Raw genomic sequence first — 18,594 nt, 5'->3', positions numbered from 1 at the left:
ACTTAAGAAATAAAGCCCATTTTTTGACTTTGCGTAAAATTTATCAATCATGTGTGCCATTTTGATCAACGTGGCACCAAAAAACGACAACTAATACTGCAAGACAAAAAAGGAAAGTGACTTATCAAAAAATGCAAATCATGATCTAGGGTCATTTTGTATGTTTTTTCCATAGGAATGTTAATGATTTTACATTGTCTTGTCTTCTTTCCATTCAGGCTCCTACAATATCGGATCCAATCGGTGGATCTTTTCTATATAAGAGGAGTTTCCCGATTGACCCTTCCAGGATGGATAGGGACAGGGACAACATGGCGGAAAGGATATTACACCTCACCCTTGAGATTCTTTTTCGGCTTACTGGAGAGGTGAGAGATTCTGTGGAGGTCACATTCCACCATTCTTAACTATGGTAATAAAATAGTTACAGTGGATATAACAAGTCTACACACGCCAGTGAAAATGCTAAATTTTTGTCATGTAAAAAAATTTTGCCAAGAAAAATCATTTCAGAACTTTTCCCACCTTTATTGTCGACTATAATCCATACAAATCCATTGAAAATAAAACTTACACTTTTTCAGGTGGAAACAGAAATATGAAGAACTAAAATAATGTGGTTGCATAAATATGCACACCCTTAAACTAATAACTTGTTGAAGTTTATGACTCTTTGAATTTATGATATTAAATCTTTCTGGGTCAAAATGACACATGTAGAATTGGCAATCTTTGCCCACTCTTCCTTACAGTAGCATTCAGTATCTATCAGCTCACAGTCACCCAAGAACCATGCCCACGTCACACAAGCATAATGCACACATCATACAAGTCACAAGCGTAGCTCACACATGTCATCCAAGCACAGTGATCAGCAGTCATATGACGGCAACTTATTTGGCGTCTGCCCCAAAGCACTCCCCTGATGAGCATTGACGAAACGCGTCGGGAGAACGGGGGCGAGTGTCCACTGCTGATCATTTAAAGTGGAATACGGTCGCCATTATCATTCATCTTCATCTGAATCAGGTGAGACCTTTCCTTTTTATAATTTCCCAAAATGTCTTACTGACCTCTCAGCCTATATATTGAGAGGGGAACTAAGGAGGAGCGCTGAGTGTTTATGGGAGAGATGAGTTTGTAGTATATAACACCTTCCAATAATGGTGAGACCTCCTCTTTTATTTGCCTGTGTCATACTATAGCCCTTGTACATGAACATGGTGCATGGCGACCTATGAGGAATATCGGGTATACCATGAAATGAGCGTTGTTCTAGTGGCATGCAGAGTGGTTTGTGTGGCAAGCCATTTTAGTGCTGATTTCATGAGCAAATATATAAAGCTAATGCATGTATTAAAGTTGGACAAAAAAGGTAGCTTTTATTTATGCTAGTCCATTTAACCTGCAGTATCAGTCTTTATATTTGCATTATTGTGTATTTTGCACATTTTTCTGCTGAATACAATAAGTGGAGTTGTGTACAGCTATATAAAGGTCATTGCTGCCATAGGGTACCAGCAACTGTTGATTTCCTATCTGAGAGGACCTAGGGTCCCCAAGGTCTTTTTTTTAGGCCAGTGTGTGTTTCATGTGCACCACATTGTCTTAGCACCTTGCAGTTTAAGTTTCTTATGTATATATTTTACTAATTACTCATTAAAAGTTCTATTGTACTCCAAAACGCTGATTCTAATAAAGATTGGTTGGTTATGACCATCCACTACATTCCCCAAGACAAACGGTTGGAAGAATATCTTAGGGTGCTTTCACATTGTATTTTGTCACCTCTTCATTGGTGCCGTCAGGGTTTATGTCTGAACCCCCCAGCAAAACGAGATTCGGACATAAGCACCGATGCAGCTATTTTTCCTATAATGGTGAAAACAGAGTGAATGAGTGCTCAATTGCGCATCACTCTTGATCCCACAAAAGGTGCACCATAGCCCCCGTATCTACCTACATAGTCATAGAATCATAGAATCGTAGAGTTGGAAGGGACCTCCTGGGCCATCTGGTCCAACCCCCTGCTCAAAGCAGGATTCGCTAAATCATCCCAGTCAGATGTCTGTCCAGCCTCTGTTTGAAGACTTCCATTGAAGGAGAACTTACCACTTCTCGTGGCAGCCTGTTCCACTCATTGATCACTCTAACTGTCAAAAAGTTTTTTCTAATATCTAATCTGTGTCTCCTCCCATTCAGTTTCATCCCATTGCTTCTAGTCTTTCCTTGTGCAAATGAGAATAAAGATGATCCTTCTACAATGTGACAGCCCTTTAGATATTTGTAGACAGCTATTAAGTCTCCTCTCAGTCTTCTCTTTTGCAAACTACACATTCCCAAATCCTGCAACTATTCCTCATAAGACAGGGTTTGCAAAGTAATTCTCTCAGGCACTGTAACATGTACAATGCTAATATGATTTTTATATGGGCTATGTCCTTTACAACACTGTATAGCTCATCTTAAAATGCATTTTGGGGGTGACTGACTCCCTTTAAATATCCACCCATCCTCCTTGATGCAATGTAAAATTTGAAAGTGCACCAGACAAAAAGTAAACTAACATACCCTCTCAAATAAGATCTTACACCTACTTTATTTTCCAGCTTCTAGCGGAAAATTAATCTGTCAGGTATACCCTTGAGAGGGCTCCGAGATACTCTCAATCCCCCTTTCTCACTGTTAATTTATCCAGAGAGCTACTAAAGATTGGGAAGTTGCCAGCCATCACCCACCCCTTTTTTTGGCTTTAGGAGATGCTCTCTGATCAGATTAACTTGAACAAGATGGTTTCACATACTTCCAAACACCTTGTAATTCATACCACATAAACTACTCACAAAAAGTTTTAGATAATTGGCTGTTGGGCAAAATTTCAAGATGAATATAAAATGCAGTGTAACCTTTTCAGGAGAACTTAATGTGACCTTCTCCAAACATTTGAATGCACAGGTCCAACTCTTCACTGTTTCAATACTTTTTGCACAACTTGCTGTTCTCCAACAAGGAGCTTAATGGCAACATTCCCACCAGGTGTTTGATCCATGAATTGCCCAATACATTTTGGGGTTCAACTAGAATTGATATTAAACAGTCCCCACATCATGCTGTTCACATTTTGACATGAGACCAAGACGATGCCTAACAATTGATCAACAGTACCCTGCCATTGCAAGGCTTCAAGCAGGAGGTTTATAGACTGAAGTGGCCACTGACTTTAGAGTGTCACAGAGTCATCAGCAGATTGCAACAGAGATGCAGAGAGACTGGAAGAGTCACAGAATAGCAGAGAAGTGGGCGTCCTTTGGCCACATACCACAATGATGACCACTTCGTGAACAATACCCTTCAGAACTGGATGATGAATGCCGTAGAACTCCAGGCACAGCTAAGACAGGTGAGAGGCACCCAAGTATCACATCAGACCATTTGAAACCGATTACGTTAGCATGGTCTGCATGCTAGACGACCACACCACCAGGCACAGGTGTCATCGTCTTGCTGGACTATGTACCAGTGAGCCTCAGTGCTATTCACTGATGAAAGTTGATTCACGCTGAGCAGAAATGATGGCTGTCAATGGTGTTGAAAATGTCAAGGAGAGCGTTATGCGTCAGCATATGAGTGTTTGGTGGTGTTAGTGTGGGCAGGTGTGTATAGTCCACGCAGAACTGTCCTACACTTTGTGAATGATACAGTTACAAGATCCTACTATTTGAATAACCTCATTATTCCAGTCATTGTGCTTCTTCATGAACAACACAGGCCTAATTTCATCTTTATGGACGACAATGCTCCAGCTCATCGAGGTCATATCACTAAGGAACGGATGCTGGAGACTGGGGTACCTCAAATGGAGTGGCCTGCACTTTCTCCAGACCTGAATTCCAATTTCTATGGGATCAGCTGAGTCGCCGTGTAGAGACTCTTAACTCTGTACCCCAGAACATCAATGACCTGAGGGCCTCCCTTTAGGCTGTGTGCCCACGTAGCTTTTTTAAGCGTTTGTGATGCGTTTTGCTGGGTCAAACCGCATCAAAAATGCTTAAAAGAAGCATCCCATTCATTTAAATGCATTTTGGCCTTTTTGTGCCAATGGATGCGTTTTTTACCGCTAAGGAAACGCTTAGCGGTAAAAAATGCAGCATGTTCATTAATATCCGCTTAGGTCCACGTTTTTGGCTATTTCCTATAGTCTAAAAGACGCGCGGAAAAAAATGCATCAAAAATCGCGGCAAAAACGTGCGTTTTCTGGGAAGGAGAACCCGTTTCCTGAGCGTTTAAAAAAACGCTACGTGGGCACATAGCCTTAAGAAGTGTGGGATGCAGCCTCAGCAGACAATAGCTCGACTTGTGAACAGCATGAGACGTCATTGTCAAGCTGTAATTGAAGCCCACATGACAAGTTGTTGAGACATTGACATTTTTGGGGGTTATACACACCACTGTTGGCTTTCGTTTCAATAAATTGTTTGAGATGAGGAAATTACCATTGCATGCTTTTACTTAAATGCCCTTCTTGGTAAAATATCACTTTAGCTTGAACTTCGTACATTTTCCATAAATTTTGCCCAAAAGACAAATATCTTTAACTTTTTGTGTAGTGTATACATTCCCTCCTCACCATCCTCCCAGCTGACAAGTGGCGGTTTCTGCATCTTTCTCCTGGCACGTGCACACATCCAGGTTCCATGGCTTATTTACCATTGGGGTTTTTCCTCTTTAACGCCCCACACTCTTGTGAAAGTGACCATACCAAGACGTGCCTCACTAAATATCCACAGGATTCCCACGAATCCCTGACACTCCTGTATAGTTTGTAATTGATAAAGGCCAAATGTGGCCGAAACATTTTGCCTTGACTACGTCAAAAAATTAATCTTTAAGTTGAGTGCCTAGTTTATTTTTATTACATTGTCAAATGGTGTCCTTGCGTATTCCCCTTTTGTAACAGATTCTGTACCTTTTTTGTGACCTTCCTTTATTTGCGGTTTGAGGAAACTCACCGACGAAATGTTGGCCTGGTACGATATGAGCACCTTCAGTTCTGGAAGTACTAGGACCCGCTCCTTCCTGACTGCCAAATATCAGGGCCTTAATGACTACCTCTTGGAACTGAAGATACCAGCCTGGCCTGCACATCGTGATAGCATGAAAGCATTGTACATTGTCATCTGTACGATGTGCACTGCCAGCTTCTTGTACACACATTGGCCTTTCTCATGGCACTATACGGCTGGATGACTTGATCAGACAGATCAACTCCACCCCCCCATGTTCTTGTTGCACCCCAGTACAGAGTGTGGTTTGTGGACCTGTGTAGAGGTACCTCGTACAGTGGTGGGGGTGCTGCCATCACCATGTACGGCGGTCAAGAAAAGGGCCCCTCTTGTCATTGTACTTGACCACCATCATGCTGTTGCTATATTGGGCTTTGCTTTCGCCCTTCCTGAGCAGCTGCCCAATTAGTGTCTTAGGGATGCCTTTCTGATTTTTGCAGACAGTACCACAGGCTACGATACCTCGCACAGAGAGGGACTAAGACAGGGATTCTGGTATAAAAGTTATCTACGTAGAGGAGATGACCTTGCTCAAGCAGTGGGTGCACCAAATACCCTATTATTTTCCCACTCATTCCCAGGATAAGGGGGCATTCAGGGGTGTACAATCCGGGTGTCCTTCCCTTCATAAACTCTAAATCTGTGGGTGTACCCTGAGGTACTCTCAAAGTTTGTTCAGTTTAATTCTGTACCTGGCCCTCTTACTGAACAGCTACTGTTGGAATTTGAGCCTCCCATTGAAATGGATTAGGCACTCATCTACGCAGATGTCCCTTTGGGGCACGTACACATCAGCAAACTTTTTGCTGACGTGATCAGTGACCGGCCGAACTTTGAAAAGTAAATTAAAATAACGTTAATCTCGGGGAGGACAACGTGCGTTATAATTGAAATGCAAAAATTTGTGGATGGCCTCAAAACTTTTACTGGTCATGGCCATTTGGAACAGTGGATTGTTATTAAAAATGTCAACCCGAAATTCTGGATTCTTCATGTGAAGGAGAAGGCCACAAAACATAATTTCTACTGTTTCTAAAGGGGTCCAGTTAGAAAATGATGAAAGGTGGTTTTGTGACAAAAATTTCTCAGCCACCAGGTTTACAAAATCCTCAGAGAAAAATACTTTGAAAAAGTCTATTTCTGTGTGGCTAGTGGTGTCACATTGGATTCACAATTGCGCCACAAAAACAAGGATCTGATTGCGTTACTGATCAGCGCTCGGTGGCTGCAGGACGCACAAAAAATAAACTGCCAAAAAACGAGTCATTAAGTACTAATCAGCTCTTAGTGGCAGAAGGGTTGGAGAGGGGATAGTGGAGGAGGGGGATTGTGGTGGACTAGGAAAGATCAGAGAGGGATCAGGAACTCCTCTTTCTTCAGAAGCAGCAGGAGCACGAACACCAGTGATACACAGGCTCAAAAACTCTGTGGCACCACAAGGCCCAGCACAGCACAACAGATCAGCACAGTGACTGCTCTGCAATGTATCTAAGCCATAATGAGGAAGTGCGGCCACTGTGGGGTCAGGTCGTGTTTTTGCGCTCTGATTGGTGCCATCAACGATGACGTAGATCACACGAGTCAGTGCTGGCCCTGATGACAGCCTATGATCGGTGCTCTTACAGCAGAATTGAATAGCCAATCGCATCGACGATGGCGCCATCACCCATAGCAGTCCTGCATTTTAGCGATGACAACCAAGTACGTATAAAGTTAGTAAGGACCTGCTGATCGACATATACTGGGTACATCTAAGGTCGGGAAGGGTTTAAAGGCTTTTCCCACGATCAAAAATTAATTTTAATGAATAGATCTTGGAATAATAATAACTTCCACAACTGGATGTGTTTAGATAAAATATTCCTGTGCTGAGATAATCTTATAAATGTGCCCCTGCTGTGTACTGTGTAATGTCTGTGTCTGACCATACAGGAACATGGTCTGATCATACCACAGCTCCTGATCAAGGCAGGAAGCAAAAAAGAGAGGATATAGACAGGACCGGAACACAGCTGATTCTTTCTTTTAAAACATTGTTTAAAAACAGGCAGTGAAATGTTTTACCTCACAGAAAGAATCAGCTGTGATCCTGTGCTGTCATGTCTGTATACTCCAGGAGCTGATTTGCAGCAGCCCTCACCCTTCCATCAGAGCTCTGGCTGTATGGAGTCCAAGAAGACCTCAGAGTCTTATACATGTCTTTTCATAGCAATTGAAGGCTTTCAAGTACTTTCAATTTGCAATCAAATGACATTTCCTGAGCAAGTTCAGCAAAGTTAGCAAATTAGAATATTAGATTTGCTCTTCAATATTATGTAGTGACTTTTAGTAATGCATCTCTCCATAAACAGAATTACACAGTAGTGAAGAAGACCTCTGAGCGCTGTCAGACCCCTGTGTTTGAAGGATGGGGAAGAACTCTGAGCCCAATCATGGTGCCTCCACTTCACCCCATGATACATGAGGAAATCAATATGCAGAAGATCCTACAACTCACCTATAGGATGATTGAGCTGCTTACTGGAGAGGTGACATTGCTGGGAAAATGGGACATTATGCAGTAACAATATCAAGGGATCGGAGTGTTGACTGTATCATTTGTGTGTCAGGTTCCTATAAGGTGTCAGGATGTCACCGTCCATTTCTCTATGGAGGAGTGGGAGTATATAGAAGGGCACAAAAATCTGTACACGGATGTCATGATGGAGCACTACCAACCCTTCACATCACCAGGTAATAGGACTAAATGCATGTGTCTTATACTTAACTTTATGTAAACAATTAATTCAGTCTGTGTTTCTTACAGTTCCATCCAATAAGGGAACAACACCGGAGAGATGGTCCAGTTCTTTTCGTTCGCAGAACTGGTCAGAAGAATATCACAAAGTTCATTGGGAGGATCAGGTAAATGCAGAGAAGGTTTTATGAAATCTTCCCTATGATGTGTAGAAGGCTGTGAAGGTCTTGTGTTCAGTCTTGATTTATCCTCCAGTATTATACACTGTGAATGGCCAATTTACAGCTTCCCTGTATGGAAATTAGAGCCACAAACCAGGAGGGCAGCTTAAAATGAAGTGATCAGTTTTCAGGGTGAATGCACATTAGACTGGCTAGATTGAACATTTTGACCAGGAGAGTGCACCATCAGTTATTACATGTCTCACACTGGAAATGCCCCCTTTCATTTAAAATAAGCTCTGGAGGCAGGTTCTCATGAAGATCAATGTCTGACCCTAAGCTCTTAACAGCTCATTTACATATATCAAAAATTTGGATTTCTCTAGAATAAGACGTTGGATCACTGATATCAAGGTATCATTTTATTCAACTTTCTTTATCCTACTGAACATGCCCATATAATAATAATAATTTAGTTATATAGTAGCAACAACAAAACTAACTAGATGTGTATTTCCTGAAGGAAGTACAGATAGTGCTTTGAAATGGTGCCCGGGCTGCCCCTTTAAGAGAGACTTGCCTGCTGCCCCTGCTAGACTTTCAACTCAGGATCTGTTTTAACTGTGGGTGCCTCTCAGGGGCCACTCTGGCCTGTGGGGCCCCTCAGGGTCTGATTTGGTGGGTGGGGCCCCTCAGGATCCGATTTGGAGGCCTGGGCTCCTCAGGGCTTGATTTGGTGGACGGGATCCCTCAGGGTCCGATTTTGTGGCTGGGGCCTCTCAGGGTCCGATTTTGTGGCTGGGGCCCCTCAGGGTCCGATTTAGTGGGCGGGAACCCTCAGGGTCCGATTTGGTGGGCGGGAACCCTCAGGGTCCGATTTGGTGGGCGGGGCCCCCTGGGTCAGATTTTGTGGGCGGGGCCCCTCTGGGTACGATTTGGTGGGCGGGGCCCCTCTGGGTACGATTTGGTGGGCGGGGCTCCTCTGGGTACGATTTGGTGGGCGGGGCCCCTCTGGGTACGATTTGGTGGGCGGGGCCCCTCTGGGTCCGATTTGGTGGGCGGGGCCACTCTGGGTCCGATTTGGAGGCCGGGGTGGCTCAGCTTTCGATTTGGCGCGCCGGCCCTTTCAGACTCATTTCGGTGCGCCGGCCCTTTAAGAATCACTTTGGCGCGTCGTCCCTTTAAGAGCTAGTTTGGCTCTCTGGGCTTCTAAATCCACTTTGGCGTACATTCTCTCTCAGGGGCATGCGTCATGTGATGAAGCTAGATTTGCATTTGTGCTGTGGGTTTTGCTTTAACAGCAGAAATTATCTGCCAGAAACTCTGTCCTGGAGAGGTCATGTGATGTTCGTAGGCGTTGGCATAGTAACTGGGTCTGCCTGCGCATATCAATGACCTTAACTGCCATTTGAATCGCCTCAGGGCATGTTTTCCCTGTGGCAACATTTCCCCATTGAAAAGCATTGAGGAAAATGTTTTTTCAAACGCAAATTGCGCAAAAACTACAAATTCGATCGACACGAAAAATACTTAGCACACCTCTCGTGGACGCTGGCTTCAAAACGACACCTCAACGGAGTCTGTGCGTGTAGCGGTTCGGGCCGCATTAATTGCGGAAAATCAACTGAATAAGAAGAAGAAGAAGCAGAAAAAGAATGTTAGCAGCGTTCGGATTACAAGATAGTGCTTTTTTCAAAGCGCTATAATTACGCAGCGCTATACATATAGACTGCCTAGGAGTGTTGATGTTACCGAAGATGCCTTTTAGGAGTCAACAAGTTGGATTTATACAGGAGGTATGCAGCTATTTGATAACTACTGCTATCTTGTAACTTTTGGTCGACCATGTTCATTTACAATCTTTTGATGCAACTTTTCCAACTGTGTGAATTTTGCAATATTTGTTTCAGGATACAGATCTCAACCATGTAATGACGGGTGATGTGATGTGTAAAGAGGAGATTGATACAGATGACTGCACAGGTGAATATAACCTTAAAAAAAAAAATCAGTGCCAGAAACGTGCGTCATTGTTGCCACCATCTTGTAAGAAACACACCTCTATTATGGGTGTTTCTTGTTTATGTGCTATGATAGTACACGTAGTATATGATGATTATTCTTGTGCTGTTTTCTTTTTCACCTTTTTGCGTATCTGGTAAGTTTACATTATCAAGCTCGACGCACATTATATGGAAATTTAGTGCCCTCTTCTGGCTGTGACTGGTAGTATCTTATTTTTGTTAACCTGCTGTCCACTCACCATTAAAGGGAATCGTCACCCTTTTTTTGGCTTTGCAGCTGCTGGCATAGACATCGGGGGCTTATCTACAGCATTCTGTAATGCTGTAGATAAGCCTCCGATGTAACCTCTGAAAGAGAAGAAAAACACGTTATACTCACCGAGGTGGGCGGTCCGGTCCGATGGGTGTCGCCGTCCTGTCCGGCACCTCCCTTCTTCATGCGATGACGTTCTCTTCTCCCATCCTGTAATGGCTCCGGCGCAGGCGCACTGCTCTGCCCTGTTGAGGGCAGAGCATAGTCCTGCAGTGCGCAGGCGTCGGGAGAGGTCTTGCGCCTGCGCACTGCAGAATTCTGCTCTGCCCTCAACAGGGCAGAGCAATGCGCCTGCGCCGGAGCCATTTCAGGACGGGAGAAGAGGACGTCATCGCATGAAGAAGGGAGGCGCCGGACCGGACCGCAACACCCGTTGGACCAGACCGCCCACCTCGGTGAGTATAATATAATGTGTTTTTCTTCTCTTTCAGGTTACATCGGGGGCTTATCTACAGCATTACAGAATGCTGTAGATAAGCCCCCGATGTCTATGCCGGCAGCTAATAGGGGATAAAAAGGGTGACAGATCCCCTTTAATATAGTATATTTATTCGGACTCCCATGACAGCACCATGAGAGAGGGGATCCGCCCTTCAGGAACAGGAAACCTACAGATACAAAAGGGCCGCACCTCTCCCACACATCGGTTGGTTTCCTGTTCCTGAGGGGACGGGATCCTACAGACGAAATGCTGGATCCCAGGCCGGCCGGCCGGTGCAGGTAGCGAGGGGGTCTCCTACCTCAGCCTGGTGCGGAGCTCCTGGAGGACGCCACGGTGGCCCGGGATGGGTGGCACGGCGGTGGCGTGTGCAGCAGGGAGCGGCGTCCAGAGGATGTCCGTCTCCATAGAAGATGCCGCCGCCGGTAAGTATGCCCCCCGGCTCCGGCGGCGTGGTCGCGGCGGTCAGGGGGGCCGCCGCGGCTGCAGGATGCTGAGGCCGGGGACCGCTGCATATTGGAGCGCCCGGGCGTCCTGCGTCACTTCCGGTGACGTCGGAGTAGCGGTGACGTCTGGGGGCGCTTCCGGGTCGGCGGCGCCACTGCGCAGGCGCGAGGACCCAAGATGGCGGCGCCCATCGGAGAAGCGCCGGTAAGCGCCGGTTCACCTGTCAATAGCGGCGCCAGCTGGGGAGCAGGGCCCTAATAGGGCGCAGCAGGAGGAAATCTGTCTGGAGGAGGGGTATTAGGCAGGACCCTAGATGGGTGCGGTACCTTGGCCACATTATTGCACGCAGTAATGGAGAGCGATCAGGAGCGGCAGCAGCAACGGCGGCAGCAGCGACAGTCATCACTGCCGCCCCTGGATGACCTTCGGCAGGTCAAACAAAAGGAGTCCCGTGACAGTAAGGAGCGTGCGGGACGAAGTGACCAGTCCAGTCGTAAAGGCTCTTCTAGACGGACAGGAACATCGGCTGAGAAAAATCCCCCTCATTCTCCGGTACTTAATTGTGGCATTGGTAAGTGATCTATGTGAATGTTCCCTCTATGTTTTATTTTAGGGGAAGAAGGAAACGAGTAAAAACAAACACAGAGAATGCGCACTCTGTGCGTGCCCGTTACCAGACTCATGCCCCAAAAGGTTGTGTCCCCCCTGTTTCCAGCAGACAGTGGCGGAAGAGTCGCCCTTTGTAGCTGCAAGGGACATAGTCAGGGCAGAGATGAAGGAAACCCTGAAATCCATGTCCCAACCAGAAAGCTTAAGGGGTGGGGGACCCTGTGGAGTCTGATTCCTCGGTAGAATGGAGGAGAAGTAAGGGATCCCATGTTTCATCTCCCTCATCCTCATCAGAAGAAAGGGACTCTGGTCGGTTTTGCCTGCCGCTTGACCGAGTAGACAAGCTGGTAAAAGCAGTCAGAGGGACAATGGAAGTGGAGGAACCTAAGCCTCAGTTATCCATGCAGGATGTCCTGTTCGGGGGGCTGGAGCAGAGGAAGCGAAGAGTCTTCCCATTGAACGAAAAAATTCAAGATCTGATCCGCAGATAGTGGAAGAAACCAGATAAAAGAGGGTCGCCACCACCAGCCCTCAAGCGTAGATACCCCTTCGATGATCCGACAGTAAATAATTGGGACAAGGCCCCCAAATTAGATGCAGCGATCGCGAAGGCGTCAAAAAGATCCTCACTACCCTTTAAGGACATGGGGTCCCTTAAAGATCCCTTAGATAGGAAGGCAGATACCTTCCTTAAAAGTACCTGGGAGATGGCAGCCGGTTCTTTAAGACCAGCAGTAGCATCAACATGCACGACCAGGTCCATGATGGTCTGGTTGGACCAGTTAGTCGCAATTAAAACAGGGAACGTCTAGACAGACAATTCTTGGGGCCCTACCAATAATCCAGGAGGCCGCAGCCTTCCTAGCGGATGCCTCTGCTGATGCAGTAAGAATGGCCGCTAGGGCAGCAGGACTCTCTAATGCGGCTCATAGAGCCCTGTGGCTAAAGTGCTGGCAGGGAGACATTCAATCCAGAGCAAAACTCTGTACTATCCCGTGTGAGGGGGAATATTTGTTTGGAGCAGTCCTGGATGAACTGCTTGAGAAAGCCGGGGATGATAAGAAAAAATTCCCAAGTCTTTGGTCCGCATCCTACCGACGTCCATTTAATAGAAGGAGATTCAGTCAGGGGAGGAGGCGCAATCCTTCGCCTAATAGAGACCTTCCCAGATGGGAGGATAGAAGAAGAAGAGGTACGGGCTTCATGTTCAGGCGTTTGTCGAGAGAACGAAAGAAACCGAATCAATGACTAGTAATTTCCGTGGGAGGTAGACTGTCATCCTTCCTCCCGGCATGGTTACAGATCATAGAATCATAGAATAGTGACTGGGTGCGGAATGTAATATCCACCGGGCTCAGGTTGGAGTTCAGTTATGTTTCACGGGATACCTTTAAACCAACTCCCTTAAGATCTTCGCCCCTCGAACAAGCTGCTTTAGAAGCTGAGGTCTTGAGCCTGTGCCTGAATGACGTCCTGGTAGAAGTTCCGGAATCTGAGAGAGGTAGAAGTTTCTACTCTCCCTTATTCCTAATCCAAAAACCAGATAAGACATTTAGAACGATTATTAATTTACATTTCCTTAATGAGTTTTTGGTTAATCGCACCTTTAAAATGGAATCCATCAATTCAACAATAAAAATGTTGTTTGAAGGGTGTTTTATGGCAGTCGTGGACTTGAAAGACGCGTACTATCATGTGCCTATCCACGCAGATTTCCAGCAGTTCCTAAGAGTGGCAGTTCCGATAGACGGTATAATCCGTCATTATAAGTATAGAGCCCTTCCCTTTGGTCTCTCAGCAGCGCCCCGGGTATTTACGAAGATAGTGGCCAACATTATAGCTCATTTGCGGGAGGTTGATATCTTAATTGTCCCATATTTAGACGATTTTTTGTGGGGAATTTGGTGGACCATTGTCTATCCCAGATAGAGAAGGCTAAGTCCAGATTAGAGAGCCTCGGATGGATAATAAATTCCGAGAAATCCTGATTTCAGCCCTTAAGGGTCCAGAAGTTTCTAGGCTTACTGTTAAATTCAGAAACTCAGCAGTGTCTGTTGCCATTAGATAAATTACAACATATACAGCAGCAGGTTCTTCGGGCAATTAATAAACCCTCCATGACCCTCAGGCAAGCCATGTCTCTGTTAGGCTCTCTAACCTCATGTATCCCAGCAGTCAGGTGGGCACAATTCCACACTAGAGCCCTTCAGAAAGATGTCCTAGTTAATAGCAGGGCCTTAGAGGGCTACCTACAGGGTCAGGTATCGCTAAGCCCTCTGACTCTTACATCTCTTAGGTGGTGGCTCGATGACAGAAACTTATCCTCAGGGGTGCCCTGGGTGACGCAGATAACCACAGACGCTAGCCCTTTGGGTTGGGGGGCCCATATGGGGGACATGGTGGTACAGGGACATTGGGACTCCGATGCTGAGACCTCATCTAACCAGAGGGAGCTGTTGGCGATTGAGTTGGCAGTTAAAGAACTCATTATGTACCTACAGGGTCATCATGTGAGGATACTCTCTGACAACCAGGTAGCAGTAGCCTAGGTCAACCACCAAGGTGGAACTCGTTCCGAGGCCCTGATGTGGATAACGGAACGTCTCCTTTAGATAGCCGAGAAAAACTTTCGATCTTTAACTGCGCTCCACATCAGGGGAAAAGACAACATGAAGGCAGATTTTCTAAGCCGCAGGGCCCTAAGGCAAGGAGAATGGGCTTTAAATATGGACATTTACAACCAGATGGTCCTCAAGTGGGGTCAGCCGGAGGTAGACCTCTTTGCCACCAAAGAAAACAGGAAGGAAAAAACATTCTGCTCTCTGAATCCCAGGGAAGATCCACTGGCAGTGGACGCCCTCCTGATAAGATGGGACTTCTCTCTGGCATATGCCTTTCCGCCATTGAACCTCCTACCTCTAGTAGTAAGGAAGATCGGGCAAGGGTCATATTAATTGCCCCTTTCTGGCCCAGAAGGACCTGGTTCGCATGGTTATGGACCATGTCGGTATGCGATCCCTGGGTACTGCCGAACCGTCTGGATCTCCTCTACCAGGGGCTAGTCAGCCACCCACAGGTAACGGGACTTCGTTTGACGGCGTGGTGTTTGAGAGGACAATATTAAAGGATAGCGGGTTCTCCAAAAATTTAATTGATACCCTCCTGAAAAGCAGAAAACAAACTACCACAAATATCTACCCTAGAACCTGGAGGCAATTCCTGTCCACCTTTCAGTTTGATGTCAGGGACGGAATTCCCACAAAACAGATTCTGGAATTCCTCCAGAGGGGTCTCGAATTGGGTCTCTCCGCAAGTACATTAAAAGTACAGGTTTCAGCCTTAGGGGCCCTATTTGCATGTGATATTGCCAGGAACTATTGGGTGACGAGGTTCATCAAAGCAGCTGCTAGATCGAGACCCATACACAAGGACAGATGTGTACCTTGGGACTTAAATTTAGTCCTTACAGCCATGACAGACAGACCATTTTAACCTCTAGATTCGGCCTCGCTAAAGGTTATATCACTTAAGGCAACCTTTCTGGTAGCGATAACATCCGCACGTAGAATAAGCGACATACAGGCACTTTCCAGATTGCCCCCTTACACAGAATTCTTACAGGATAGAGTAATCCTAAGGCCGGACCCGGCATACCTTCCCAAAGTAGCATCACACTTTCACAGGACACAGGAGATAGTTCTGCCTTCTTTCCTCCCTAATCCGACCAATCCTAAGGAACAAAAACTTCAGGCGTTAGATGTTAATAGATGCCTACTTAAATATTTGTCAGCCACGGATCCTTGGAAGAAGGAGAATGCATTATTTCTATCCTTCCAAGGTCCCAGGAAAGGATGTAGAGTATCAAAACACACGTTAGCAAGGTGGATTAGGGAGGCTATCTCTCTTGCCTACACAGCAGGTGGCGGTCCGGCTCCACAGAATTTGAGGGCGCATTCCACTCGTGCCATGGCATCATCTTGGGCAGAGAGATCTGGAGTATCAATTGACCAGATATGTAGGGCGGCCACCTGGTCATCTCCTTCCACCTTTTTTAACCACTATCGGTTAGACATGGGTGCCTCCTCAGATCTCACCTTTGGGCTAAGGGTGCTGCAGGCTGTAGTCCCTCCCTAAGTTAGTTTACATCTCTGTAATTCTCTCGTGGTGCTGTCATGGGAGTCCGAATAAAGTATTAAGTTACGTACCGGTAACGGTATTTTTCGGAAGCCCATGACAGCACCCTTAGTTCCCTCCCTTGTTCACGTATAGGGGTGCACTCCTTTAGAAGATTGTTTCACGAATTTACCTTATGTGGGAGATGGTATAAAAAATGGTGAATAGGATAGATAGGTTGTATATATTGTGTATATGCTGTGTACTAACCATGGTAGCCTCTCAAGCTCTGTAATCCAACTGATGCGTGGGAGAGGTGCCGCCCTTTTGTATCTGTAGGTTTCCTGTTCCTGAAGGGCGGATCCCCTCTCTCGTGGTGCTGTCATGGGCGTCCGAAAAATACCGTTACCGGTACGTAACTTAATACTTTTTGCCCCTCATAAGGCACTTTGGTATTATTTTAAACTCCTTTTGGTTACTGTACTCATTTTTATACATTACAAATGATATTGTGATAATCATAGCCAGTTTTGACAGAGAATAGATATTTCTTAGTTCACAGACCTGTCAATAACCCAGGACAATATGCTCAATTGATGGCTGCAAATAGCCTTTAGAAGCTTGTTAGTGTTGGAGATTCATACTCTGGACCCCTGATATAATATAGAGACATCAGCAATGTGCTTCACTATTATGTACAAGAGAATTTTCTCAGCCTAACATCCTCAATAGTGTTTTTCTTTACAAGCATAATATACTAACACATACAGATATTTATCCATGTCAGTTAGTAGAGTGTTAATAGCTAATCATTTTTCATTCTGAGCTTCGTTTTCCATCATAAGAAAAGGACACACAACCCAGATTGACGCCATAATAATCAGTAGGGGCCACTGTACTTCTGCTGTAAAAATTCTGGAAACAGATTAGTGTTGGATAGGAATTCTGTTTTCCTAAAATGGAACAAACAAAAAAATCTGAACCTAAATGTGACACAGAATAATGCTGACTGCAAACAAAAAGACGTCCGTGTCATCTGAGCTCTGTCTATTCTTCACAGAACAGTTTAATATGAGCACCTTTTTTTTTTTTTTTGAAAAAACAGGTGACACATGGGTTGTACAAATGCCAAACTTTCACGTATGACCCCCCCCCCAAAAAATATATATCTGACTGAGGTCTAATGCTATAATGCTATGCTTACATTCTGAAGTGCTGTATGTTGAGCACTCTGTCTGGAGGTTACATTTTTGTGCAGTGAGTCAAACCTAATCCAATGAAGCAAGTGTACACAGACACAAAGGCCACTATCTTAATTTTCATAAACTGCATTCAAATGTCGTCCTGCCCGAAGAATTGAGTTTTACAAGGCTCAGATCAGATTGGAATGTCCAAAATCATTTGCGATTTGCAGCATTTTTTGGCCATATGTTCACCTCTATGTTTGCATTGCAGACGGGTGCAGGAACTGCCCTCTATTGCATGCAATATTCTGATCCATTAAATGGATACTGCAATTTTTTGCTTTTTGGACTATCAGACACCATTTTAAGCCTTAGGCTATGTGCACACGTTGCGGATTTGCCTGCAGATTTTTTTTCGCACAGAATCTGCACCTCTTGGCAGTAAACGCAGATCTATGCGTTTTTTTGTGCGGATTTGTATGCGTTTTTGTAAGCTAAATAAAGATATGTTATTTAACAAAAAAAAAGATTTGTGAGGTAATTTCTTGTTCAACATCCTCTTTTACATTTGTCCAACCCATACACCATTACACACACAGATTAATAGGTAGATTGATAGGTAGGTACATAGATATTAGATAAAATGGTTCATAAATAGTTAGACACACACACACACACAATCTGCACACAATATCTTTAATTAAAAAAAAAAAATGGGGAAAACAATGGCTTGTGCGCCCGTCCAATTTTCTGCGCCAGAGAGGGAAAGCCGACAGCTGGGGCCAATATTTCTAGCCTGGGAAGGGGTTAATACCCATGGAGCTTCCCAGGCTATGAATATCAGCCAGCAGCTAGCCTTTACTGGCTATTAAAGTAGGGGGACCCCCCCAAAAAATGAAGTGGGGTCCCCCCTGATACAGATATGATGGCTTCTCATTTTGTCCTACTAAGGCCCTAGATAAAACTAAACTCTGCAGTGCTATGGAACATTATTTTAGGAGACTGCGCCTGAGGGAATATTTCAATGATACAGACCCTGTATCAGAAGCCAATCGACCGTCCAACATGCCTTAAATGGGACAGCTTCCATCCAAAACACATAAAAAACTCTATTGTCTACAGCCAAGCCATCAGATACAATCGTATATGTTCCAACCCTGTTATGATTGAGTCACCGTAGGAGGCAAAAATAGAAATGCTAGCTAAGTCCAGAAAACCAGAGAAGTTGGCAGCTATCGGATTGCAGACCCCTGAACCTATCAACACAACTAGCAGTAGCCGTGGGGGGCTCCTACGATGCCCTAGGCCCCTCGATCACAGCCGGAGGACTACATAGCCTAAAGACAGAAAGGGAAATCTAAACTGCCCCAGAGCAGACCCCAAAGCAAAAGGCAGCCCCCCACATATAATGACGGTGAAGCAAGAAGAAAGAACAAAACACAGACAGAAAGATAGACTGAGCAAAGATGGGGCCCACGCTAGCTTAGATAGGAAAGGACAGGAA

At 45.3% G+C, this 18,594-nt stretch overlaps 1 protein-coding gene across 1 annotated transcript in view; it reads left to right on the top strand.

The window, feature by feature from the left end:
• Positions 1–216: 216 nt before the first annotated feature.
• The window catches only part of LOC141100153 (uncharacterized), a 94,936-nt gene continuing 76,558 nt past the window's right edge, over positions 217–18,594 (top strand). The window contains exons 1-5 of the mRNA XM_073588426.1: positions 217–368; positions 7,415–7,591; positions 7,673–7,796; positions 7,870–7,967; positions 9,872–9,944. Coding sequence (XP_073444527.1) covers positions 291–368; positions 7,415–7,591; positions 7,673–7,796; positions 7,870–7,967; positions 9,872–9,944 — 550 coding nt within the window. The 5' untranslated portion in view covers positions 217–290. The remainder of the gene's footprint in view (positions 369–7,414; positions 7,592–7,672; positions 7,797–7,869; positions 7,968–9,871; positions 9,945–18,594) is intronic.

This window comes from Dendrobates tinctorius, unplaced genomic scaffold (assembly GCF_039654945.1).
Source record: "Dendrobates tinctorius isolate UK_male_01 unplaced genomic scaffold, ASM3965494v1 ptg000103l, whole genome shotgun sequence".
Lineage (NCBI taxonomy): Eukaryota > Metazoa > Chordata > Amphibia > Anura > Dendrobatidae > Dendrobates > Dendrobates tinctorius.
Note: the sequence above shows the minus strand (reverse complement) of the source record. Positions and strands in the feature narration are given on the sequence as shown.